The sequence below is a fragment of the Callospermophilus lateralis genome, chromosome 19 (assembly GCF_048772815.1).
Source record: "Callospermophilus lateralis isolate mCalLat2 chromosome 19, mCalLat2.hap1, whole genome shotgun sequence".
NCBI lineage: Eukaryota > Metazoa > Chordata > Mammalia > Rodentia > Sciuridae > Callospermophilus > Callospermophilus lateralis.
The window spans coordinates 30124249-30144500 of NC_135323.1; the positions used below are offsets into that span (position 1 = coordinate 30124249).

The window sequence follows — 20252 nt, forward strand, 5'->3', positions numbered from 1 at the left end:
CCCGCGGCGGCGCCGGTCACGTGGGGAGAGACGTTTCGCGCCAATTTCGGTTGGTCGGCCACACTCCGCCTCACCGCCGTTCTTTGCTCCCAGGCGTGAAACTCCTGAACCTGCCAACTGCTGCCGCACGGCCCCTAGCAGCAATGGCACTTAAGGACTACGCGCTCGAAAAAGGTAGTGTGCAGCAACTCTGGGAAGGGATCCTGCGTGGGACGACTCGGCAAACACCTGTTGGCGTGAGCTGGCATCTTTGGGGACCAGGGTCTGCGGACCTTGGGGCACGCGAGGCTGGAGACAGAGCCAGGTGGCAGCGGGATTGAGGCAAACAGTGTCGGGGCGGCGCGTGGGAAGCATCGGGATCGAAGAGCGGGTAGTACCGCCCAAGACGAGTGCTGGGGTCGTGGGGGGGCGAGAGCAGGATGGGAGGCGGCAGAGGGGAGGGTCCCTCGCGCCCAGAAGAGACCCGGGCCGCTGGGAACCATATCAAAGGGTCCTCGGCTCAGGGACAGGGACCTAGGGCCCGCCTCCCTTGGCGACTTGGGGCATTCGCGAGTTCCCGCGTCCTCCGGAGACGCGCCGAAGTCCCGGGGGCGGGCAGGTAGGGGCCGCTGCGACCTGCGATTGGCTGTTTTCTGCCGCCCTCCAAAGCGGAAGTGGAGGCGGGCGGAAGTTGCGCGATGCTGTTGGAGGGAGTGTAGTGTGTAAACAGTGTTCTTCCGCGCGGTGGCCTCGGAGCGAGCGGCCGAGGGTGGGGGCGTGCCTGGACTCGGGGATTTAGCGCGAGACCGCGAGAGGCGGCGGTGGGGTGGGACTGAGTGGCCCTTGGCGTGCTGGCCAATCGCCGGACGGGCTCCGGCTTCGGGCGGAGGAATCCCGAGCGGTGAGGCGGCTGGAATCCGGGCCCATGTGCTTCTTTGTTTACTAAGAGCGGAAGCAGTGGCGGGAGCGGGGGTGGGGTGGAGGGCCACTCTGGTGGCGGAGGTGCTGGCGAGAGCTGAGGTCTAGGGAAGCCAAGGGTAAAGGGGAGTCTTGTGAGTGGAAGGAGAGCTGAGAACTTTGATACCCGAGGGTGTTGTGAAGGTGTGGGAGGCCGTTCGGGAAGAATGCTGTAGTTCTTAACTGCCCGGGGCCCCATATTCTTCCCCAGGTAAAAGCATACATGTGAAAAGGGGTCCTGCTCTCTTTGGGAAGAACTGTATAGGCTTACTTAAATGTTCACCTAATTAATTAGTTCGTGGGTCCTGTTAAATATGAAAGTGGGTTTCTTAGGTTTCTGGTAGGAATTTGGGGTGAGGAATTTAGAAGAAAATTGCTCCTCTTGATTTCACGTTTACGTTGTAGAAAAGGTTAAGAAGTTTCTACAGGAGTTTTACCAGGATGAGGAATTTGGGAAGAAGCAGTTCAAGTATGGGAACCAGTTGGTAAGTCAAAAATTAGGAGAAGGGAGTGGGGAACGGGGTGGAGCTTAAGATGCTGTAGTGGTTTTGTGGCTTGTTTTAGCAAGTGTGTAAGTGACCTATTCAGTCTAGCACCTGATATTTGATAACTGGATATCATACTACACTGATAATGACTAGGAAGTTTTCAGGAGTTGGGAGGTTGTTATTTGGGGGCTGAGAAATGACTATTGCTGTTGTGCTGCTTTCTAGCTTGTGGAGGCCCAGAGACTGTGCTAAGCCCATTGCAATGGTTTTTGCATAAGAACAAGATAAACTTGGTCCTGAGGTGTTGCTATCCCTTTCCCACACCAGGTTCAACTGGCTCATCGGGAACAAGTGGCAATGTATGTGGACCTGGATGACGTAGCTGAGGATGACCCTGAGCTTGTGGACTCAATTTGTGAGAATGCCAAGCGCTATGCAAGGCTATTTGCCGATGCTGTACAAGAGCTGCTACCCCAGTACAAGGAAAGGGAGGTGAGTGCCTGGAGGAACAGCAGACCAAGAAATTGAAGCCTCTGGTGAGAGGATCCTGATGGTTTTGAAGTGTTAGAAAGGAGAAGTATTAGCTCTACCTGGGGCCCTCTGTGTTCTCTCCTAGGTGGTAAATAAAGATGTCTTGGATGTTTACATTGAGCACAGACTGATGATGGAGCAGCGGAGCCGGGATCCTGGGGCTGTCCGAAACCCCCAGAACCAATACCCTCCTGAGCTCATGCGTAGATTGTGAGTGTCTCTGTGGGGAAAGGTCAGGGACTTGTTCCTTAGGACCTTGCTGATGATGATTTTTTCTTCCTTAGTGAGCTGTATTTTCAAGGTCCAAGCAGCAATAAACCTCGTGTGATCCGAGAAGTACGGGCTGACTCTGTGGGGAAATTGGTAACTGTACGTGGAATTGTCACTCGTGTTTCTGAAGTCAAACCCAGGATGGTGGTCGCCACTTACACTTGTGATCAGTGTGGGGCAGAAACCTATCAGCCGGTATGTCTGCAACATGGACTAGGAAAGCATTTAATATTCCTTGTTCTTCTGAATGGTATTTTTGTTGGTTGGTATTGATCTGTTCTCTGGTTATTGTTGAAAGATGCTAATGTATTTACTCTATTTTTTTTAATATATTGTTTTCCTTTCTTGGTGGTTGTCATTATCGACCAAGAGTAGCTTTAAGGAGTATTTGATACTTCTTGAATGCTTTCTGTAGGGGAAAAATGATTCAAGTGATGATAAGTGGCTCTTCTGATTTCCATTGGTGCTTTCTTACATCCTAGATCCAGTCCCCAACTTTCATGCCTTTGATCATGTGCCCAAGCCAGGAGTGCCAGACCAACCGCTCAGGAGGGCGGCTGTATCTGCAGACCCGTGGCTCCAAATTTATCAAATTCCAGGAGATGAAGATGCAAGAACATGTGAGTTTGGGGTATGTGGCTCAAGATCGGTGGAACACAGGGTCCACTTGCATCCTACAGTCAACTCCTGAAAGGCAAGAAGAAAGAAAAGCCAAAAAAGAAAGAGATAAGATAGAGAGATCACCTAGAGCAGGAGGGAGGTTTACCTGGAATTTTCTGATTGAGTTGGAAAGGTAAAGGATTCTTCCCTTTTGTAGTATAGTTAAAGGTGGGCAGGCTGAGAAAAGCCTTAGAGTGCCTAGGGAAAGTCAGGTCGCTGTGGATTTTCTTTGTAAATTTTTTTCCCCTTTTGTTTCATGTACTCTTCCACTTCTCTAGAGTGACCAAGTGCCTGTGGGAAACATTCCTCGTGGCATCACAGTGCTAGTGGAAGGAGAGAATACAAGAATTGCCCAGCCTGGAGATCACGTCAGTGTCACTGGTATTTTCTTACCAGTCTTGCGCTCAGGGTTCCGACAGGTGGTACAGGTGAGAAGAGAAGTTTCAAATGAAGCGAAAACAGTCCTTTTCCTCTTCACCCATTTTTTTTTATCCCCTGCCCCACCCCCCAGAGGGTTTTGTCAAGAAATTTAGGGAATTGGGTGGGGGCAAGTTAAACAGATTTCATTCACATCCTAGCATTTTCCTGTCCAAGGGTTTACTCTCAGAAACTTACTTGGAAGCCCATCGAATTGTGAAGATGAATAAGAGTGAGGATGATGAGGCTGGGGCTGGAGAGCTGAGCAGGGAGGAGCTAAAGCAGATTGCAGGTAAGGGGTCAGGGAAAGGAGTGGGGATTTGAGTGTCTTTCTAGCCCCAGAATATATTCTAATTTCCTTGCAGAGGAGGATTTCTATGAAAAGCTGGCTGCTTCAATTGCCCCAGAGATATATGGGCACGAGGATGTGAAGAAAGCACTGTTGTTGCTTCTTGTTGGTGGCGTTGACCAGTCTCCTCGAGGCATGAAAATCAGGGGTAAGCAGGAAGAGGATGCAGTAGCTCAGGTGGATAAAATTATGTGGGAGGAAAAAGAGGGTGGTAAGGTTCATTGTCTCTTAATATCACAAAATAAGAGTTGGTGTCTTGGCCTTATGGGTAGAGGGAAGCTTAGAAGGAATAACAGGAAAGGATGCAGACCTGAGAAGTGGTCTTTGTTGGACAGCATGCTTAGGAGAATGGTCATTTGGCTTCTTTCTTTTCTTCCAGGTAACATCAACATCTGCCTGATGGGGGATCCTGGTGTGGCCAAGTCTCAGCTCTTATCTTACATTGATCGTCTGGCACCCCGTAGTGAGTAGGGATAGAGTGAAATCCCATTCAAAAGGTGGAGTTTGGCTGGGAGAACAGGTCTCCTGTGAGGGTTGATGGAAGGAAAAGGGATGTAACCCCACAGCATTGCATAGCTCTTTAGCCACCTCAAGAAGGCCTCAGCTGGGGGAGCAATTCCAGTGCAGGCCTTGCCTCACTGGCCCATCCCCTGTCCTTGCCCTATGCTTGCTCCCTTTCTTGTCTTTTCTCTAAAACATGTTTGCTGCTTTTTTTCTAGGCCAGTACACAACAGGCCGGGGCTCCTCTGGAGTGGGGCTAACAGCAGCTGTGCTGAGAGACAGTGTGAGCGGAGAATTCACCTTGGAGGGTGGAGCCCTTGTGCTGGCTGACCAGGGCGTGTGCTGCATTGATGAATTTGACAAGATGGCTGAGGCTGATCGCACAGCCATCCATGAGGTCATGGAGCAGCAGACCATCTCCATTGCCAAGGCGGGCATTCTTACCACACTCAATGCCCGCTGCTCTATCCTGGCTGCCGCCAACCCTGCCTATGGGCGCTATAATCCCCGCCGAAGCCTGGAGCAGAACATACAGCTTCCTGCTGCACTGCTATCCCGATTTGACCTCCTCTGGCTGATCCAGGACCGGCCTGACAGAGACAATGACCTTCGGTGAATGAAGTTTCACACCCAGAGAGACCCCTCTTTTTAAGTCTAGAGGGAGTGAGGGAGGTGAAATCAGAAAATCCCCCAACTTCTGGTTGTAGTAACTCCAGAGCCTTCCCCTCTTACAGAAAGGTTGGTCTGTAGTTCTTAGTGTGAGGCCTAAGATGCTGATGAGGGTTTCCTGGAAAGTCTGACCTTGCCTCTGAGGGAGAAGCAGAAGGAATCAAGGGAGGGATTTTTGAAGTCAGGACTTTGGCATATATCCCTAAAACATATTACTCCTTGCCTCCATTCTTCCCAGGTTGGCCCAGCACATCACCTATGTGCACCAGCACAGCCGGCAGCCCCCTTCCCAGTTCGAACCTTTGGACATGAAGCTTATGAGGTAGGAGGGCTAGGTAGGGGTGGGTGTTCCTCAGCAAGTCCCTAGTACATGACTGTGTCTTGGGCCACATGTTCCCTGAAAAGCTTTTAGTCTTGGGTGTTTTTTGCTACTCTTCTGATGTAATCTAATAATAAGAAGGAACAGTGAGTCTTAAGTCCCTGTATAAACAAAAACTATTTTTGTTCCTTTTAGCTATGTCATAAAACTCTCAGGGGACTGGATTTTTTGTTTTAGATATTCGTTGTATCCTTTCTTATGACAGGTGGATTTGTCTTGTTTTTTAAAAGGCCTTTTTTCCTGAAAAGTCGGAAATAACTTGAAATGCACTGGCAGCTCTACTTTGGGAGAAATTTTTCAGTGATACTCAAGCCAAGCAAATAATCATCCATTGATTTCTTTTTTTCTGTTTAATAAAGTCCTTTCCAAGAATATTCTTAAATGGGGGACCCTTGTGCAGATAGAACACATGCCCCCTCTACTCCATTCCCATCTCCTTTTTCTGCTTCCCCATGAACCTTTTCTCCCACAGACGGTACATAGCTATGTGCAGAGAGAAGCAGCCCACAGTGCCCGAGTCTCTGGCTGACTATATCACAGCAGCATATGTGGAGATGAGGCGAGAGGCTTGGGCCAGTAAGGATGCCACCTATACATCTGCTCGGACTCTGCTGGCTATTCTCCGACTTTCTACTGCTCTGGTAAGTGCCCAGTCCCTATCATACTGGATGGCAGTCAGTTTTTGATCCCTACTTGGCAGTTTGCCTTAACACAATCCTCTTGCTGCCTCCTCCCTCCCACCGGCCCTGCTGGGGCTAAAGTGCTGACAGTGCAGATAGTGGTCCTCTCCGTGCTACCGCACTGTGGGTACTTGCTGCTCCAGCAGGGCATGCACAGCGCCCATGGAGGGAAAGGCCTTCTCTTCTTGCTTCAGCCTCACTGATGGATGGGTGGGTTCAGTTCATTCCCTGTGTCCTACATCCTGTGCTATAAAACCTTCATTTCTGTCCTCACATCTTGGACCTTGGTCCTGGGGGCTCCAAAGTGCTGTTCGTGCAGGTAGTGTGATTACCTGACCTACTGCTGAGCTAGCACTTCCCGAGCCCCCAGGACACACCCCTCTGCCAATCGCCTCCTTGGCTGAGCTCCCAAGGCTCCATCTGTCATGGTGGGGAGCCCAGTGGAGTTCAGAAGGGTCTGGTCTCCCTCACAGGACAGCTGAACACCGGGACTGGCCAGTGTTGAGAGGCGGAGACTTGGGCAATTGCTGGACGCTGCCCTGGGCATTGCACTTGTCTCGGTCTGACAGTGCCGGCCCAACACTGCGGATGTGGAGGGCAGGCAGGGGTCCCCATCCTTGTTCTATTGAGTAGGCAATGCATGGCTTGCCCTGCCTTAAAGCTGGAACAAGGGGGCTGTCCCTAATTTTGTTCCATTCCCCTCCTCCTGTCCCCATCTCTCTCCCCTGCCTTCCCCTTAGGCACGCCTGCGAATGGTGGACACAGTAGAGAAGGAAGATGTGAATGAAGCCATACGGCTAATGGAGATGTCAAAGGACTCACTTCTAGGCGACAAGGGGCAAACAACTAGGTGAGTGGCTTCATGAAGGATAGAATTGGGTTACTGTGGCTTTCTTGAGCAGGTCACTTTATCTTTGTGGTTTCTGTATCCACAAGTGAACAAAATTGGCCTCAGAATTCACTGGCCACCATCTCTGTTGCTGTCCAGCATTCTGGTTTGTACTCTAATTCTTCACACCCCCATTTCCTTCAGGACCCAGAGGCCAGCAGATGTGATATTTGCCACTATCCGTGAATTGGTCTCAGGGGGCCGAAGTGTCCGGTTTTCCGAGGCAGAGCAGCGCTGCATATCACGTGGTTTCACACCTGCCCAATTCCAGGCGGCTCTGGATGAGTATGAGGAGTTGAATGTCTGGCAGGTCAATACCTCCCGGACAAAGATCACCTTTGTTTAACTTGTATCTGCCTGAGACAATGAACCACCCAGGATTATGCTGACCTGCCTGCTCTTCTGAAAATGTAATAATGCCCTGGAGGGGAAGGAGACCCCTTCTTCCCATTGATGCACTTGTTTTATTCCTTTTGCTAATAAAGTGTTGCCACCTTTTAGTTTAGGCCTAACTTCAGTTAAAACACAACATTGTGGGGTTTTCAAATTCATATCCCATTCACATTTGTGCTTGTTCTATTCATCTGATAAATCATGTAAGGTATCTATTCTGCCAGGCACAAGAATCCAGCAAGAGTGACTTCACTGCCATATGGAGATTTCTTTGAGCCGGGTCTCCATTCCTCTCCCCCTACTTAGTCTCTCAATACTTTAACTGGACCTTGTTGTGTGCCAGTCTGACTTTGAGTATATGGGAAACAGGACTTATTACCCAGTTCTTTTTTGATTTCTTGAAATGTTCCTACCATTCATCCTTAGTCCTCAACTGTACCTAAAACTGTTTAAGGGTAACATTTACAAACTTAACACTTGGCACAAGTAATTACATAATGTTGATTCCAGTCTTTAGACCCCTTCCTGAATCTCATCTTCTCAATGTGGATACTAACTAGTCCCTCTGCCTCATGGGGTTGAGGCACCATGTGGATGAAACAAATTGAAAACGCACACCTTCCTGGTAACTCATCATTCACAGAGGATTCAAGCTTTTGAGTTGTCCATAATAAATGTTTTTAATGGCCTTCCCTTCCTTTTTTGTGAAAAGTACTTTCAGTAGAACTTAGCTTGGGAAAGAAGTCACTTGTCATATGTTTATAGGGTTGGCCTATATAAGTTGATGTCCTAGGAGACCACTCAGGTGGAAGAAGGCAGCCTTAATATAAATCTAGTCCACCTAACTGAACTAAGGAGAATCTTAAGTAGCAATGAACTTAGTCAATGAAGGGAGTCCAGAAGAGCTGATAATAAAATGCATTGCCTCTGAGCAGGACCTCCTTTGAGACCCAAGGTAGAAACCAGTGTGGTGCCTAACAGAGAGGACAAAGCCACTGGAAGGGGTACTTAGGGGCTGCTCCTTTTATTAATGACAGCAGTTTCTAAAGGGAGTGTAGTGCCCGGCCCCTTTGGGGCAGTTGTCTGACCCCTGTGTATGATCCCTTCAAGTAACCTCAGAAGAAGAGCCCCCTCATTCGCCTGCCGATGCCTTGTCGGTCGTAGAGAACGTTGAACTTGTTCACAAACTGGTTCATGGTGTTGCAAGTTTTGGTGATCGTGCCAAGGTAAGCCATGAGTCCCACATCATTGCATTGCTGGGAGGGAATAAAAGAACCAGTTCCCCAGGAGGTCCCTCACATGTGCCTGCAAAAAGGTGTAAACCCCACCTCCCCACCTGGGACTTTACACTTACATCATAAAAGTCTGTCTTGAACTTGTCTGTGCTGAGCACTGGGAGGCAGTGACAGAGAGCATAGGCCTCCCGCAGGATCTCATGGTTGAAGGGGACCTCTCCTAAGGGCACAAAGAGGCTGCACTGATATGGACGCTGTCAATTCCTCAGGAGGGAAAGAAAGGATGAGTGCCAGGAAGGCACCTGCCCTACCTGCTTCAGAGGCCTTTACATACTCCAAGATGAGCTTGACGCGGCTGTGCAGCATCTTGATGGCACTATGCTGTGCTATCAGGTGTTCAGCCACTACAGGGGGACAGATGAAGGGTAAGAAAGCATATGGTCACACCTTGCATCCCTGCTTCAAAGAAATCACCTCCCTTACCAGTGGAGTTCTCTCCACTGCCTGTTGCTGTCATTCGGGCAACATGGTCTACACCGATGCGTTCAGCTTCCTCTGTGGCCAAAGTATAGGTCAGCTCAGCAAACAGCATTGTGGCCTACAGGGCAGAACATCCCACAGAGTCAAAAGCAGGAAATAGGACAAAAGCAGGATTTGAAGGTTGAAGGGTCAGGTATTACCTCTCCATTGATTATATCAATGACAGACTCAAAAACGCTGACAGGAAGCTGTAAATGACAAATGAAGAACAGCTATTAGCTCCTGAACCTCACTATGTGCCAAAAGTTGAACTGGGTTCTTTCACACATTTTCTCATCTAATTTCCCCAATAACTTGGTGAGATAGGGCTAATCCCAATCTGACATATGAAAATGCCTCTCAGAGTTTAAGTGACTAGCCCAAAGTCACAGCTTATAGGTGACAGCATGGAGATTCAATTCTGACATTCCCCAATAGAGAAGAGATGTCACAACATGGGATGAGGATACAAAATAAGAACAATGATAGACAAGAATGACAAAGCAAGCCTGGGGTCAATAATACTCACATCTGTGTGCTTGGTCATAGGGTTCAACTTAAGAAAAAGGGGGCTCTCAATTATCTCGCACACCTAGAAGAGAGTCATGCACAGGGAAGTCAACACCTCATCTTTCTTCTTCCCCTCATCCTCTAATCTCTGCCCAAGCATGCACATGTGAGTGTGTATACCTGCTTATGGACGTGGATGTCGGAGGGGTCAGGCGGCCCCCCTGTGGTATACCAACCCAGAAACTCCAGCTCCTTGAATACCTGTTTAACTGGAGAGGAAGGGGCCAGAGCACACAGTATTCCCTTAAACCATCCTTCCTTAGTTTGAAGCTCCTGATTTATTTCCACAATTTCTCCCTCCCTCCTCAATTCGTGGCTAGGTTTAGAACAATTACTCTTTTCTACCCAGGCTTCTTTCATTTTTCACTTTCCTTGTGGGGGATACCTGAATGTGTTCTTTTTCTGAGAGCTACTCTCCCTTAATCTTCCCTTCTGTTCTAAATCTTCTCTCCTGTTTATTCCTTCCCAGCCCTCTTGATATTGTCCACCTTGAGCTTTTCTTTTTTAAACTCCCACCCTCTTCCCCACTTCTGTTCCCCTCTCACACTGCTCTTCCTTGGTGTAATAATATTCCTTGTCAATGATAATCTTCTCTTCCACGGTGTGGGACAGCAGCTCAAAGGAGTTCATCACTTCAATATTTCGGCCCTCCTGCTTCCCGATCAGAGCCCCAATCACTAGGGAGAGAACAACACGTAGGAGATGAGGGTAAGGAATCTTAAACTTATCCCTAATCACCTGAGGGTCTGAGATCCAGTGTGAACCAAATATTGGAGAAACAGTGATTTAGGGTTGGGGGGATTAGCTTCAATAAAGGAAGGGGGAAAGAGTGAAGGAGGAGACCAACGAGGGGGATTGGGTGTTATGCAGAACACTCACCCTGCATAGGTCGCCCCTCCTGGGAGCGCATGCGGATCCAGTGGTCTGAGATGTTGAGAATGACAAGGGGATGAAGAGCGACTGAAACACTCCCAGTCACTCCGGAGGCCATCACACTGGGGACTACTAAAGGCGGAGGAAAAGGAGAAAGGGTGAGAGTCCGCTCCCCACGTTCTTCCCTGGAGATAGGAGTGGGGAACGGCAGAGCCCGGGCCGTACATCCTTTCCCGCAAGTCACCCGGGGAGAGATGTCGCTTCTCCCAGGAGTCGAGGACGGCCTTAACGCACCCCGGAAAGGTATCTCCAGAAGCCGCCCGCACCGCCCGTTACCTGCTGCATCCACCTCCATCCCGCTGCTTCCTCCGGTCCCGTTCGCCGCCGCCATTTTCCCCGCGCCCGCCAGCGTCGGCCCCGCCCCCTTCCTTCCCGGCTTCCGTCGGCGACCCGCACATGCCCAGTGTTCGCGTGGCGCGCGGGGCCAGTTCTTGCCCGCGCCGGCAGCTAGCGGCTTTCAGGTCCCGGAGCTCGACTGGTTTTCGAGCCGATTTTCGGTGACGCCGCTCTGCCTTTCGTCTGCGCCCCCAACCTGATCTTCCTCATGAGTAAAACTGGGGTAAGGATGCCCCTTTCTGAAGGCTGTTGTAGAACGAAATCCAGATTTCGGACCACACCCTGCAAGGCCCTGCGTGATCTGGCCCTTGCTTGTCAGCCCTGCCGGGCCTCAGCTTTTAACTTTATTCCCTGTGACTCAACATGGTGCCTAACACATTAGCACCTAAATAATTTTTTGAGTGAATGCCCCAGCAAGTTACATATGCTGTCCCTTCTGCTGCCTCTCTAGTTTACTGATCTGGCTCTTAGTATATCTCCGTACCTTCACTGAAGTTTAAGCCCCTAGAAGGCAGGTAGAGACTTGCACCTGATAAAGTCTAGTCTGGTATCAGGAGATACTTTCTGATGATAAAGGTGACTTGCAAGGGAGTTAGGCAATTTCCCCACTTAGGAGTTTGAATGAAGGACCAAATACCTTCAAAGGAAGCCATCTGAAAAATCCCTAGGGAGAGGGATCTTCTAGGCAAGGAGAAGTTAAAAGAGAGTTAATCTCATTCTACTCTCCAGTGAAAAACTTAAGAGATCTGGACCGACTGACTTTTCATAGAAAAGTAAATATGCCTAACTTCTCTTTAGGAAAAATAAGGTCAGGAAAAATGTAGGTAGCTTCTAAGGAGTACAGCATTGAAACTGAAGGCTACAATAAAAAGATAAGAAACAATTTAATGTTAACCGTTGATAGTTTGCATTGCTATCTCACATAAAAGTGCTCCTTTGCCTTTTTGTTATTCCAAATGCTTTTGCAACATTGGTCAAATAATTATATAACTCCTAAGCAGTGGTCATTGTGAAACTTATGAAATTGAATCAGTTGATTATACATGCTTCAGAAGTAAACTTACTAAACACTGCTTAAAAATACATGTATTAAAGAAAGAAAGACTACAGCTGGGCATGATAGCACTCACTTGAAATTCCAGTGACTTGGGAGGCTGAGACAAGAGGATCATGACTTCAAAGCCAGCCTCAGCAAAAGCAAGGTGCTAAGGAATTCAGTGAGACCCTGTCTCTAAATAAAATATAAAATAGGGCTGGGGGTGTGGCTCAGTGGTAGAGTGCCCCTGAGTTCCATCTCTGTGGTGCTAAGGGCGCTCCCACACATACACATACCCATACCCCCCCACCACCACGAAGCACCCCTAGATTCATTCCCCAGTACCAAACCAAACCAAATCAAACTAACCAACCAACCAACAAAAAAAAAAAAAAAAAAAAAAAAAAAAAAAACACTCAAGTTAGCTCTCCATTCTCTTCTTAGCTTCCAACAAAATTACACATAGTGCATCAGTCTGTTGTTTTAACTTTTCCTTCCATTGGGTGGAAGTAACTAGGCTGGTGAGGAATAGATCAGAGGGTCTGAGAAGAAAAGGTAAGAATGCAGTGAGACCTGCAGGAGAGAGTCCAACCTGGGTCACCACTTGGTTTGTCTGTGGTGTTGTCAAGCAATTGTTCCTCTTGAGGTGTGTTAGTGGTTATCCATCCATTCATCCAATATTCATTTAACAAATATTTAGGAGTGTCCACTACGTGGCAGGCACAGTTCCAGGTGCTGGGGAGATAACATCGAAAACAAAAGTTTTGACCTCATGGAGCTTATACTCTGATTGTAGAAAGCAGACAGTAACAATACATGAAGATATTAAGAGGGATTGGCAAGAGCTGTTTAACATGGAAGGGTAGAGATCTGAATGGAGTGAAGGAGAAAAACATGAGGATATCTGGTGAAGAGTATTCCAAGCAGAGAGGACAAGGGTGAAGGTCTTGAAGCAGATATATTCCAGGAATTACAATAAAGTGGCAGGAACGAATGAATTAAAGGGAGAGGTAATAAGACATGAAGTCAAAGTAGCAACAGCACTGGAAGCACATAGGACATGAGAAGGTCTTTGGCTTTCAGTCTGAGTGAAATGCAAATAGAGTGACATGATTTTGACTCATACTTTGAAAGGATCATTAAAAAAAACCAAGGCATAAACTAAGAAGTAAAGAGTCATCCAGGTTGATGTATGGAAATTGGCAGTTGGGGAGCAGAAGATGAAGCATGAGATGCTGGAGCTATTTTTGTAATCCAAATGAAATATGAATGCGGCTTGGACCAGGGCAGTAGGGGTGGAGGTGGGAGATGACTCAGGCCCAGAGCTACCTACCTGCCTTTGAGCACATTGAAACACATTGCTTCAGCAGCTGAGGTTGGGTTTTAGTGCCCACTTGCCCCCTTCACTCAGCTGCCCTCACAGAGCTTCCAGTGCTGTTGCTACTTTGACTGCATGACCCTCTCCGCAGCTCAGGGAATCCTGATTGAATTCAGGATACACTTGGAAGGTAGAGGCAACAGGATTTGCTGACTCAGGGATGCTTGGGTATCAGGAGAAACACATGAATTTATATCAGTAAATCCAAAACAAGGTATTTGTGTTCCTATTGGGTAGGGGGTGGGAGGTTGAGGGGATTTGATGGTGACATACTTCATCCACATTTTTTTTTCATTACACACGGGCTGGGGGGTGGCAAACCCACAGAGTCAAGACTGTGGATTGACTCAGAGTATTGTGATGGTGTTTACCAGGTTGTGGAGCTGAATCCCAACAAAGAGATTATGAAGTGATTCTCCTCCCCATATTTCTCAGGGTCTGTTATGAGTTAAATGTTCATGTCCAGCTCCATTCATAGCCCCCAGTGTGATGGTACTTAGAGATGGGGCCTTCAGAAGGTTGTTAGGTCGTGATGGGATTAGTGGCCTTGTAAGAAAAGACAAGTAAGAGCTCTCTTCTCTCTCTTTCTCTGCTGTTTGAAAACTGCAAGCCAAGAAGCACCCCTCACTATCAAATCAGCTAGTATCTTGACCTTGAACTTCCAGCCTCCAAATGGACACACTACCTTTATTTTATTTCTTTATTTTTATGTGGTGTCAGGAATCAAATGCTTGGCAAGTGCTCTACCACTGAGCCACAACCCTGGCCCTAGTCTGTGGTATTTTGTCATAGCTACCTGAGCAAAGTTTAGGGGAGAATCTACTGTGGTTCCCTAAGGGGCTGGAGTTGTTGCTTTCCTTCCATGGCCTGAAACTTAGTGCCTCAAATCCCAACAGCCTTTTCTCCTGTCATTCCCTATTTGCATCTGAACCTTTTATCCAGACTGGTCAGGTAAGAGTGAGCTAAGGGAATATATCTACAAAGACCTGTTATACCCCCCACTTTTATGCAGCTGCTGCTGCATAGCAAATCACCACACATTAATTACTTAATATCACACTAGTGTACCCTCTTGTAGTTCTAGATGTCAGAAATCTGAAATAGGTGTCCCTGGCCTGAAACTAGGGTGTCTGCAGGGCCATGCCCTTACTAAAAGAAAACCTATTACCTGGCCTTTTCCAGCTTCTAGTGCTGTATTCCTTGGTTTACGGCCCCTTCTTCCATCTTTTTTTTATTAACATTTATTTATTTGTAGATGGGCACAGAGTATCTTTATTTTTATGTGGTACTGAAGATCGAACCCAGTGCTTCACACATGCAAGGCAAGCACTTTACTGCTGAGCTGCAGCCCCAGCCCCCTTCTTTCATCTTTAAAGCATTAAGTAAGTTGGCATCTGTAATTAGGGTTGAAGGTTAGTTTCATCACCTTCTTCTATAGTAAAATAGCTCTTGGCATTTTCTCTGTCCCTCTGTTCCCCATTATCATATCACCTTCTTCTATAATGAAACACTCTTGGACTCCTTCTTATAAGGACACTTGTGATTACATTGGATTCACTGGGCTAATCCAGGATCATCTCCCCATCTCAAGATTCTTAACTTAATCACATTTGTAAAATCCCTTTTGCTATAATAGACTGATATTCATGGGTTTGGGGGATTAGGATATGGATATCCTTTTTTCTTATTTGTGTCTGTTTATTTAGTTTTTAGGATGTGGATATCCATTGTTCAACTGGCCATGGTCATGTTTTGGGGGAGCCAGGGAACAGAGTCCTCAATCAAGTGGTTGTTATCTTTGTGCTCTGTGACCATGTCAATTCAACAAGAGAATCCTGGTGGCTGGACCAAAATTAAAGTTTGAATCCCCTAGGCCAGACTTTTGGCTGAGCTGCACCGAAAGGGTCTGCTACTCATGCAGGCCTGGAGTAGCCATTGGGAGAAAAAAGAATTGTGCCAAGAAGTGTCAGGCAAATATCCTAATTTTTCCCTGGGTGTGTTTATGCATGCCTGTGATCCTCACAACTCTGGAAGGCTGAGGCAGGAGAATCACAAGTTCAAGGTCAGCCTCAGCAACTTAGATCCAGTATCAAAATAAAAAATAAAAAGGCCTGGGGGGCTGTGGATGTGGCTCAAGGGGTGGGAATGTGGCTCAAGCGGTAGCGCGCTCACCTGGCATGTGCATGGCGCTGGGTTTGAGCCTCAGCACCACATAAAAATAAAATAAAGATGTTGTGTCCACCGAAAACTGAAAAATAAATATTAAAAAAACTCTCTCTCTCTCTCTCAAAAAAAAAAAAAAAAAAAGGCCTGGGGATGTATCTCAGTGGTAAAGTGTTCTTGGATTCAATACCCAGTACCAAAAAAATAAAAAATTCAAAATAAGTCTGTAAAGCACCCACTCCTTTCATACTGCTCATTACCCAAGAGATTGACAAGAAGAAAAGAACTTTTTGGAAGAAGGTCATGTTCAGTGACTAGACTGTCTTCCTGACCTCTAAGAGGAGGTGAGGAGGTAGAACTGATGTTGATGGAGGCTCCTCCAGTGCTTGACAATCAGATATCACAATAATGGGTAGTGTGGAGTGTCCACTGAACACCTTGATTACAGACCCAATGTTGAGTGGCCTTTGCAACAAAAGGCACAATGATGGTAGACTGCAGAGGGCCTGGAAACCCAAAAATATGAGACGGTGTAGTTTCTAGGACCAGAGGGCCAGAGGATGTGGCCTGAGTCTATGGGTTGGACTGGAACAGGCACACAGTAAACTGAAAAAGTGGGGACAGAGGCCAGGGGCAGTGGTGCACACCTATAATCCCAGCAAGTTGGGAGGCTAAGGCAGGAGGATCACAAGTTCAAGGCCAGCCTCAGAAACAGTGAGATCTGGTAGCAAAATTAAAAAAAAAAAACTGGGGATGTAGCTCAGTGGTAAAATGTCCCTGGGCTCAATCCCCAGTAACAAATAAAAGTGTGGACAGAAGTGAAGCCCTGTGTTAGTGTTTACTGCTGTTAACAAAATATCTAACAAAAACAACTTGAAGGAGGAAAGATTTATTTTGGCTTATGGTGTCAGAGGTTTCAGTCCATAGTCAGCTGGTTCCTTTATTTCTGGGCCTATGGTGAGACCAAACATCATAGTAGAAAGAAGTCAAGGAGCAAAGCTAGTCACCTGATGGTGACTAGAAAGCAGACAAAGGGATAAAGGAGCTAAGGGCATGCTCCCAAGAATCCACTCCTTTCAACAAGTCCCACCTGCAGTTTCCACTATCTCCTAGTAGTCTACTCAGTTATGAATCCCTCGATGGATTAATCTGATGAAGTCAGAGCCTTCGTGATCCAATCACTCCTCTAAATTCTTACCTCTGAACATTGCTGCACCTGGGGATCAATCCTTCATCACATGAGTCTTCAGGGGACATTTCAAATCCAAACCTAAACAGGCACCAAGAGTAGCTTCTATAATAGGTGTCAAAGGTCCCATGCTATCTGTTGACCCAGAGCATGAAGGGGCTTCTGAATGGTGTATGTTTGGCCAGCATCTTGGTGCCAACCATTCTGATCAGAGAACAGGTCCCCACCTTCAATAATCACATGAATTTACCCAACTGTCAGATAGCAGGTAAGATTTGCTTCCTTAGCTTACGGCCCCAAAGAATGTGTCTTTAATTTTCTGTGTACTTTTCTAAGTGGTAAACCAAGCAACAAGGCCATTCACAACAGCTCAATTCAGTAAACTGTGGGAAGGCTCATCCAGGGCCATGTTCACCAGAGTAGGAAAGGGACAGCTTTGAGCTCTTTGCCTATAGATCAGAGCAGTGGAGTCCACTTTCAGTTTACATGCTGTTCCTGGGGTTACACAGCCACAGCAGCCCAATGAACCCTATCAGGTAAAACTTAGCTAAGCAATTAGTGAACGAGGCCCAGGCATTTAGGGGAATCTCTGAGACTGGTAGTACCCATTGATCCACATCTCTGCCTTAATGGGTTTCTCCCAATGCCATAACTGGCAGTTTTTCATATAAAACTCAGATGCTGCTGCTTAGGACCAGGGGATGACTGCTCTCTTAAGTACACAATTTCTATTTGGTTAGCAATGCCTTTTAGACTCTTCCCGTTTTTAAAAATCATCTGGTTCTACTTGTCTCCATACAAATGAGAATTTCAGTCTGAAGAGTGCCAAGCCTTGGATAGCAGAGTAATTGGTTTTTCAAAAGGGGTGTATGTGGTGGCTATTTCCAGCAGGTGGCGCTGTGATGGTGAAAATGACCTGAGTACCTGGACTGCAATCATTTGAAAGTAAAGCTGGGATTTCCTTCTCTGGATTCCTTACTGTTCTTGCCAGACCACTTGGGAGGGGAAAATGGAAGTGGCTTGAGAAATGATCCTCAAGTCCCACTATCAGCCCCGAATGGGAGAGTTTTCTCTAACACTTGCTGGGTCTGAGTGCAAGCTCTTGTCCCACTGCTTCCTACTATAAAACATGGAGCCCTACTGTTGAATCTGGGTAGCTTTCCCCTACAGGAACCAGAGAAATCTAACAGGCATGTCAAGAACTGGAGCATATGACAGCCATCAGGAAACTCTGCTAATCTTACTCCTTCCCCCCATCACCGTGGGCTGAAAGATTAGTGGGGAAGCCAGCCAGCCTGCCTGCTGGAGACTGCAGAGGGGCTATAGGAGTTCTGCTTTTTGATCTGTTAGTGCATGACCTACACAGAAGTAACTTTTTTAAAGCAGTCCACCTTAGTTTTTTTAGGGGGGATGCTGGGTGTTGTGTTGCTGCCCCCATTGTCATATCATCCCTGAAAGCTTGCCTGGTTTTAGCATAAGGGTAGGTCTTCCAGGGCAGCAGGGCTTATTTATTTTATTTATATTTTGCTCCCTGATGAAGGTCCCAGCTTCTCTACTAGCCCCTATCTCATAATCAAACAAACTTGTGGTACCATTTGGGCAACCTTTCACACTTCTCAGCCTCTAAACCATGACCCCACTTCTGTTTGTTATCAAGTACAATGGTAGGAGATCCTGACTCTCTCCCCACCCTTCACTTGAGCGAAGGCTTTTGCTGTTGGATCCCAGAGAGACTTCTTTTATCTCTAATCCTGACCCATGTTTTACTTCCTGTTCCAGAGAACCATGTCTATTGGTGTCCAATTCTTGTTGCCAAAGCTATAGAGTTTGGGATTTGGTTTACATGCTTTAATAAGTTAGCCTGTTAATGATTCATGGTTATTGGCAGAAAACACAAAAATCCTGATTCAGAGACAAAGGACTTTATAGAACAACAAGCAACATAAGCACCAGCAAATTTGTTTGGTTCCCTTTGCTTCCCATGGGAGATGTATGGGCCCAGATGGAGCCTACACATGCAGTAAGTTGCTTTGCAGCTGAGATGGGGAAATGTACAGCTTTTACAGCAAGCAGTAGCAAGCCTGCTCTTTGTCCAAGGGAAGATGTGAGTCTTTTTTGTAAGGAAAGAACTGAATGAAGGAAATAATGAGAGAGGAGAGGTGGCTCAGCAGTTACACTGATTTATTCAGGAACAAATCTGTGGAGGGGGGCACAGTGGAGACTGAGACCCCTCTTCTGCTTACAGCCTCAGAAAGTTATAGGAGTATGAGGGAGTAGGGAAATTTTTGAGGTTAGCCCGTTGCTAGAAGGTTGTCAGAGAAGGATTCTTGTGGAGTCACATCCATTCTTTGAGGTGGTCACTGTTCTATATTGAATCAGGTGTTTTCAGGATTCTAGTCCCAGATAACGATTTCCTTTCTTTTCATGATGATGGAATATTATCTGGGGTTTAAGGTCAAGCTGAGTCAGAGTGACTATGAGGTGACTCTTGTTCTAAGATGGAGGCTATGCTTCAGAATGGCATTCCTGTGTCAAGTTCTCCCTAACATTCCTGCCTTTTTCTTTTTGATAAGAAAGAGGTGATGTCTCTTTAAACTATTTCCGTATTCCTTTTGATGGATAGCTCAGAGCTTCTGATCCCTCAGGGCAAAGCCCCACTGTAAGATTTGGGGATAAAGAGTCTATTTTTTGTCAAGTGAGAAAGCCACTTTGAAGGGGGTTAAGTAACCATGAGAGTGTTTTGCAGGGTATCAGTTTTAAAGGTGTATTATAGAAAATGAGGACCTGGAAGTTGATTCTTTCACAACAGTCTCCACACATACTTTGGAAAGATGTGCCGTTCCGCCATCGCACACTTCTACCTTCCTGTCTGAAGACTGCTGCCTTCTGACAAGAGGGCAAGACTACCAGTGCCCATTCTTCCACTGAATTTTGGTGAGGCTTACTTTTTAACTTTATTTTTTAAAATTTCTTTTATTTAAAACCCATACAGAAGTTTAAATATCTTCTTCTCCACCTTGGTGGACTACCTTCAGCATCCCTTGGCTCCTGGCACGGCAGTTCAGGAGTAATCAGTAGCACGACTTCGGAAAACTTGCTGGGAGTTATCAGGCCAGGTTCTGGGACAAACACTGTGAGTGAACTACAACTGGACTGAACCCCAGAGCAATAGAATTGATCGTATGGAAGCCTACGACCTGTCCCCACGACTGTCTTTGGCAGAAGTTTTTACAAATAAAGCCACCCCCGTTCGAGGAACTTCACTCTACTTCCATCTTCCTTTCCTTGACACTGCCTACTTTGACCTGTTCTTCTTGCTCTAGAGGAATAAGCAGAATAATAAGGACTTGAAAAAAACAAGGGATGCCTAGATCTGAAGGGGTATCTGATCTTTTGCTCAGATTCTCACTAGGGTACTGCCCCCAAGACCGTGGTGCACATGCCTGCGCCCTGAGGCCCAGGGCCTCTGTCGGCCTCTTTTTCCTCGACGCGGCCAGCAGGCGGCGCAGCCGGCCGCCTGCTTGGGGGCGACAGGCCCCCGAATGCCGTGTTAGCGCTCCGGCCTTCGCCCCTAGCCGTCGGTCTTCTGCCCAGAGTCAGCAAACCATCGAGAGTTGAGGACCTCCCATTTTCCTAGAGAGAACAAGTGGGCGTTGGGGGCCAGAGGCGTGGGAGTGGCTGGTGAAAAGAATGACCCGGAAGCGAAACGCGAAGAAACTTCCGTTCTTTGT

General features: G+C 47.1%; 2 protein-coding genes across 5 annotated transcripts; one reads left to right on the plus strand and one right to left on the minus strand.

The window, feature by feature from the left end:
* The first annotated feature begins 16 nt into the window (after positions 1 to 16).
* On the plus strand, positions 17 to 7269 carry Mcm7 (minichromosome maintenance complex component 7). 4 transcript variants are annotated; one of them, XM_076840702.1, is made up of 15 exons: positions 17 to 174; positions 1342 to 1421; positions 1752 to 1916; positions 2041 to 2165; positions 2240 to 2420; positions 2708 to 2845; positions 3164 to 3313; positions 3480 to 3594; positions 3668 to 3799; positions 4031 to 4114; positions 4371 to 4764; positions 5060 to 5143; positions 5673 to 5841; positions 6621 to 6730; positions 6914 to 7269. In XM_076840702.1, exons 1-15 carry the CDS (start codon positions 144 to 146, stop codon positions 7113 to 7115), a joined length of 2160 nt encoding a protein of 719 aa, XP_076696817.1. In that variant the 5' UTR covers positions 17 to 143; the 3' UTR covers positions 7116 to 7269. The 4 variants fall into 4 exon arrangements, with proteins under 4 accessions (XP_076696817.1, XP_076696819.1, XP_076696820.1 ...); XM_076840704.1 differs by lacking the exon at positions 17 to 174 and adding an exon at positions 747 to 880; XM_076840705.1 differs by lacking the exon at positions 17 to 174 and adding an exon at positions 977 to 1016.
* A 547-nt stretch (positions 7270 to 7816) lies between these two features.
* Cops6 (COP9 signalosome subunit 6) lies at positions 7817 to 10774 on the minus strand. The gene is made up of 10 exons (XM_076840707.1): positions 10696 to 10774; positions 10366 to 10491; positions 10032 to 10163; positions 9607 to 9695; positions 9446 to 9508; positions 9078 to 9125; positions 8881 to 8995; positions 8709 to 8801; positions 8517 to 8617; positions 7817 to 8418 (listed from the first exon to the last, which is right to left on the minus strand). The coding sequence occupies exons 1-10, from the start codon at positions 10748 to 10750 to the stop codon at positions 8278 to 8280; spliced, it is 963 nt and encodes a 320-aa protein (XP_076696822.1). The 5' UTR covers positions 10751 to 10774; the 3' UTR covers positions 7817 to 8277.
* Positions 10775 to 20252: the final 9478 nt, after the last annotated feature.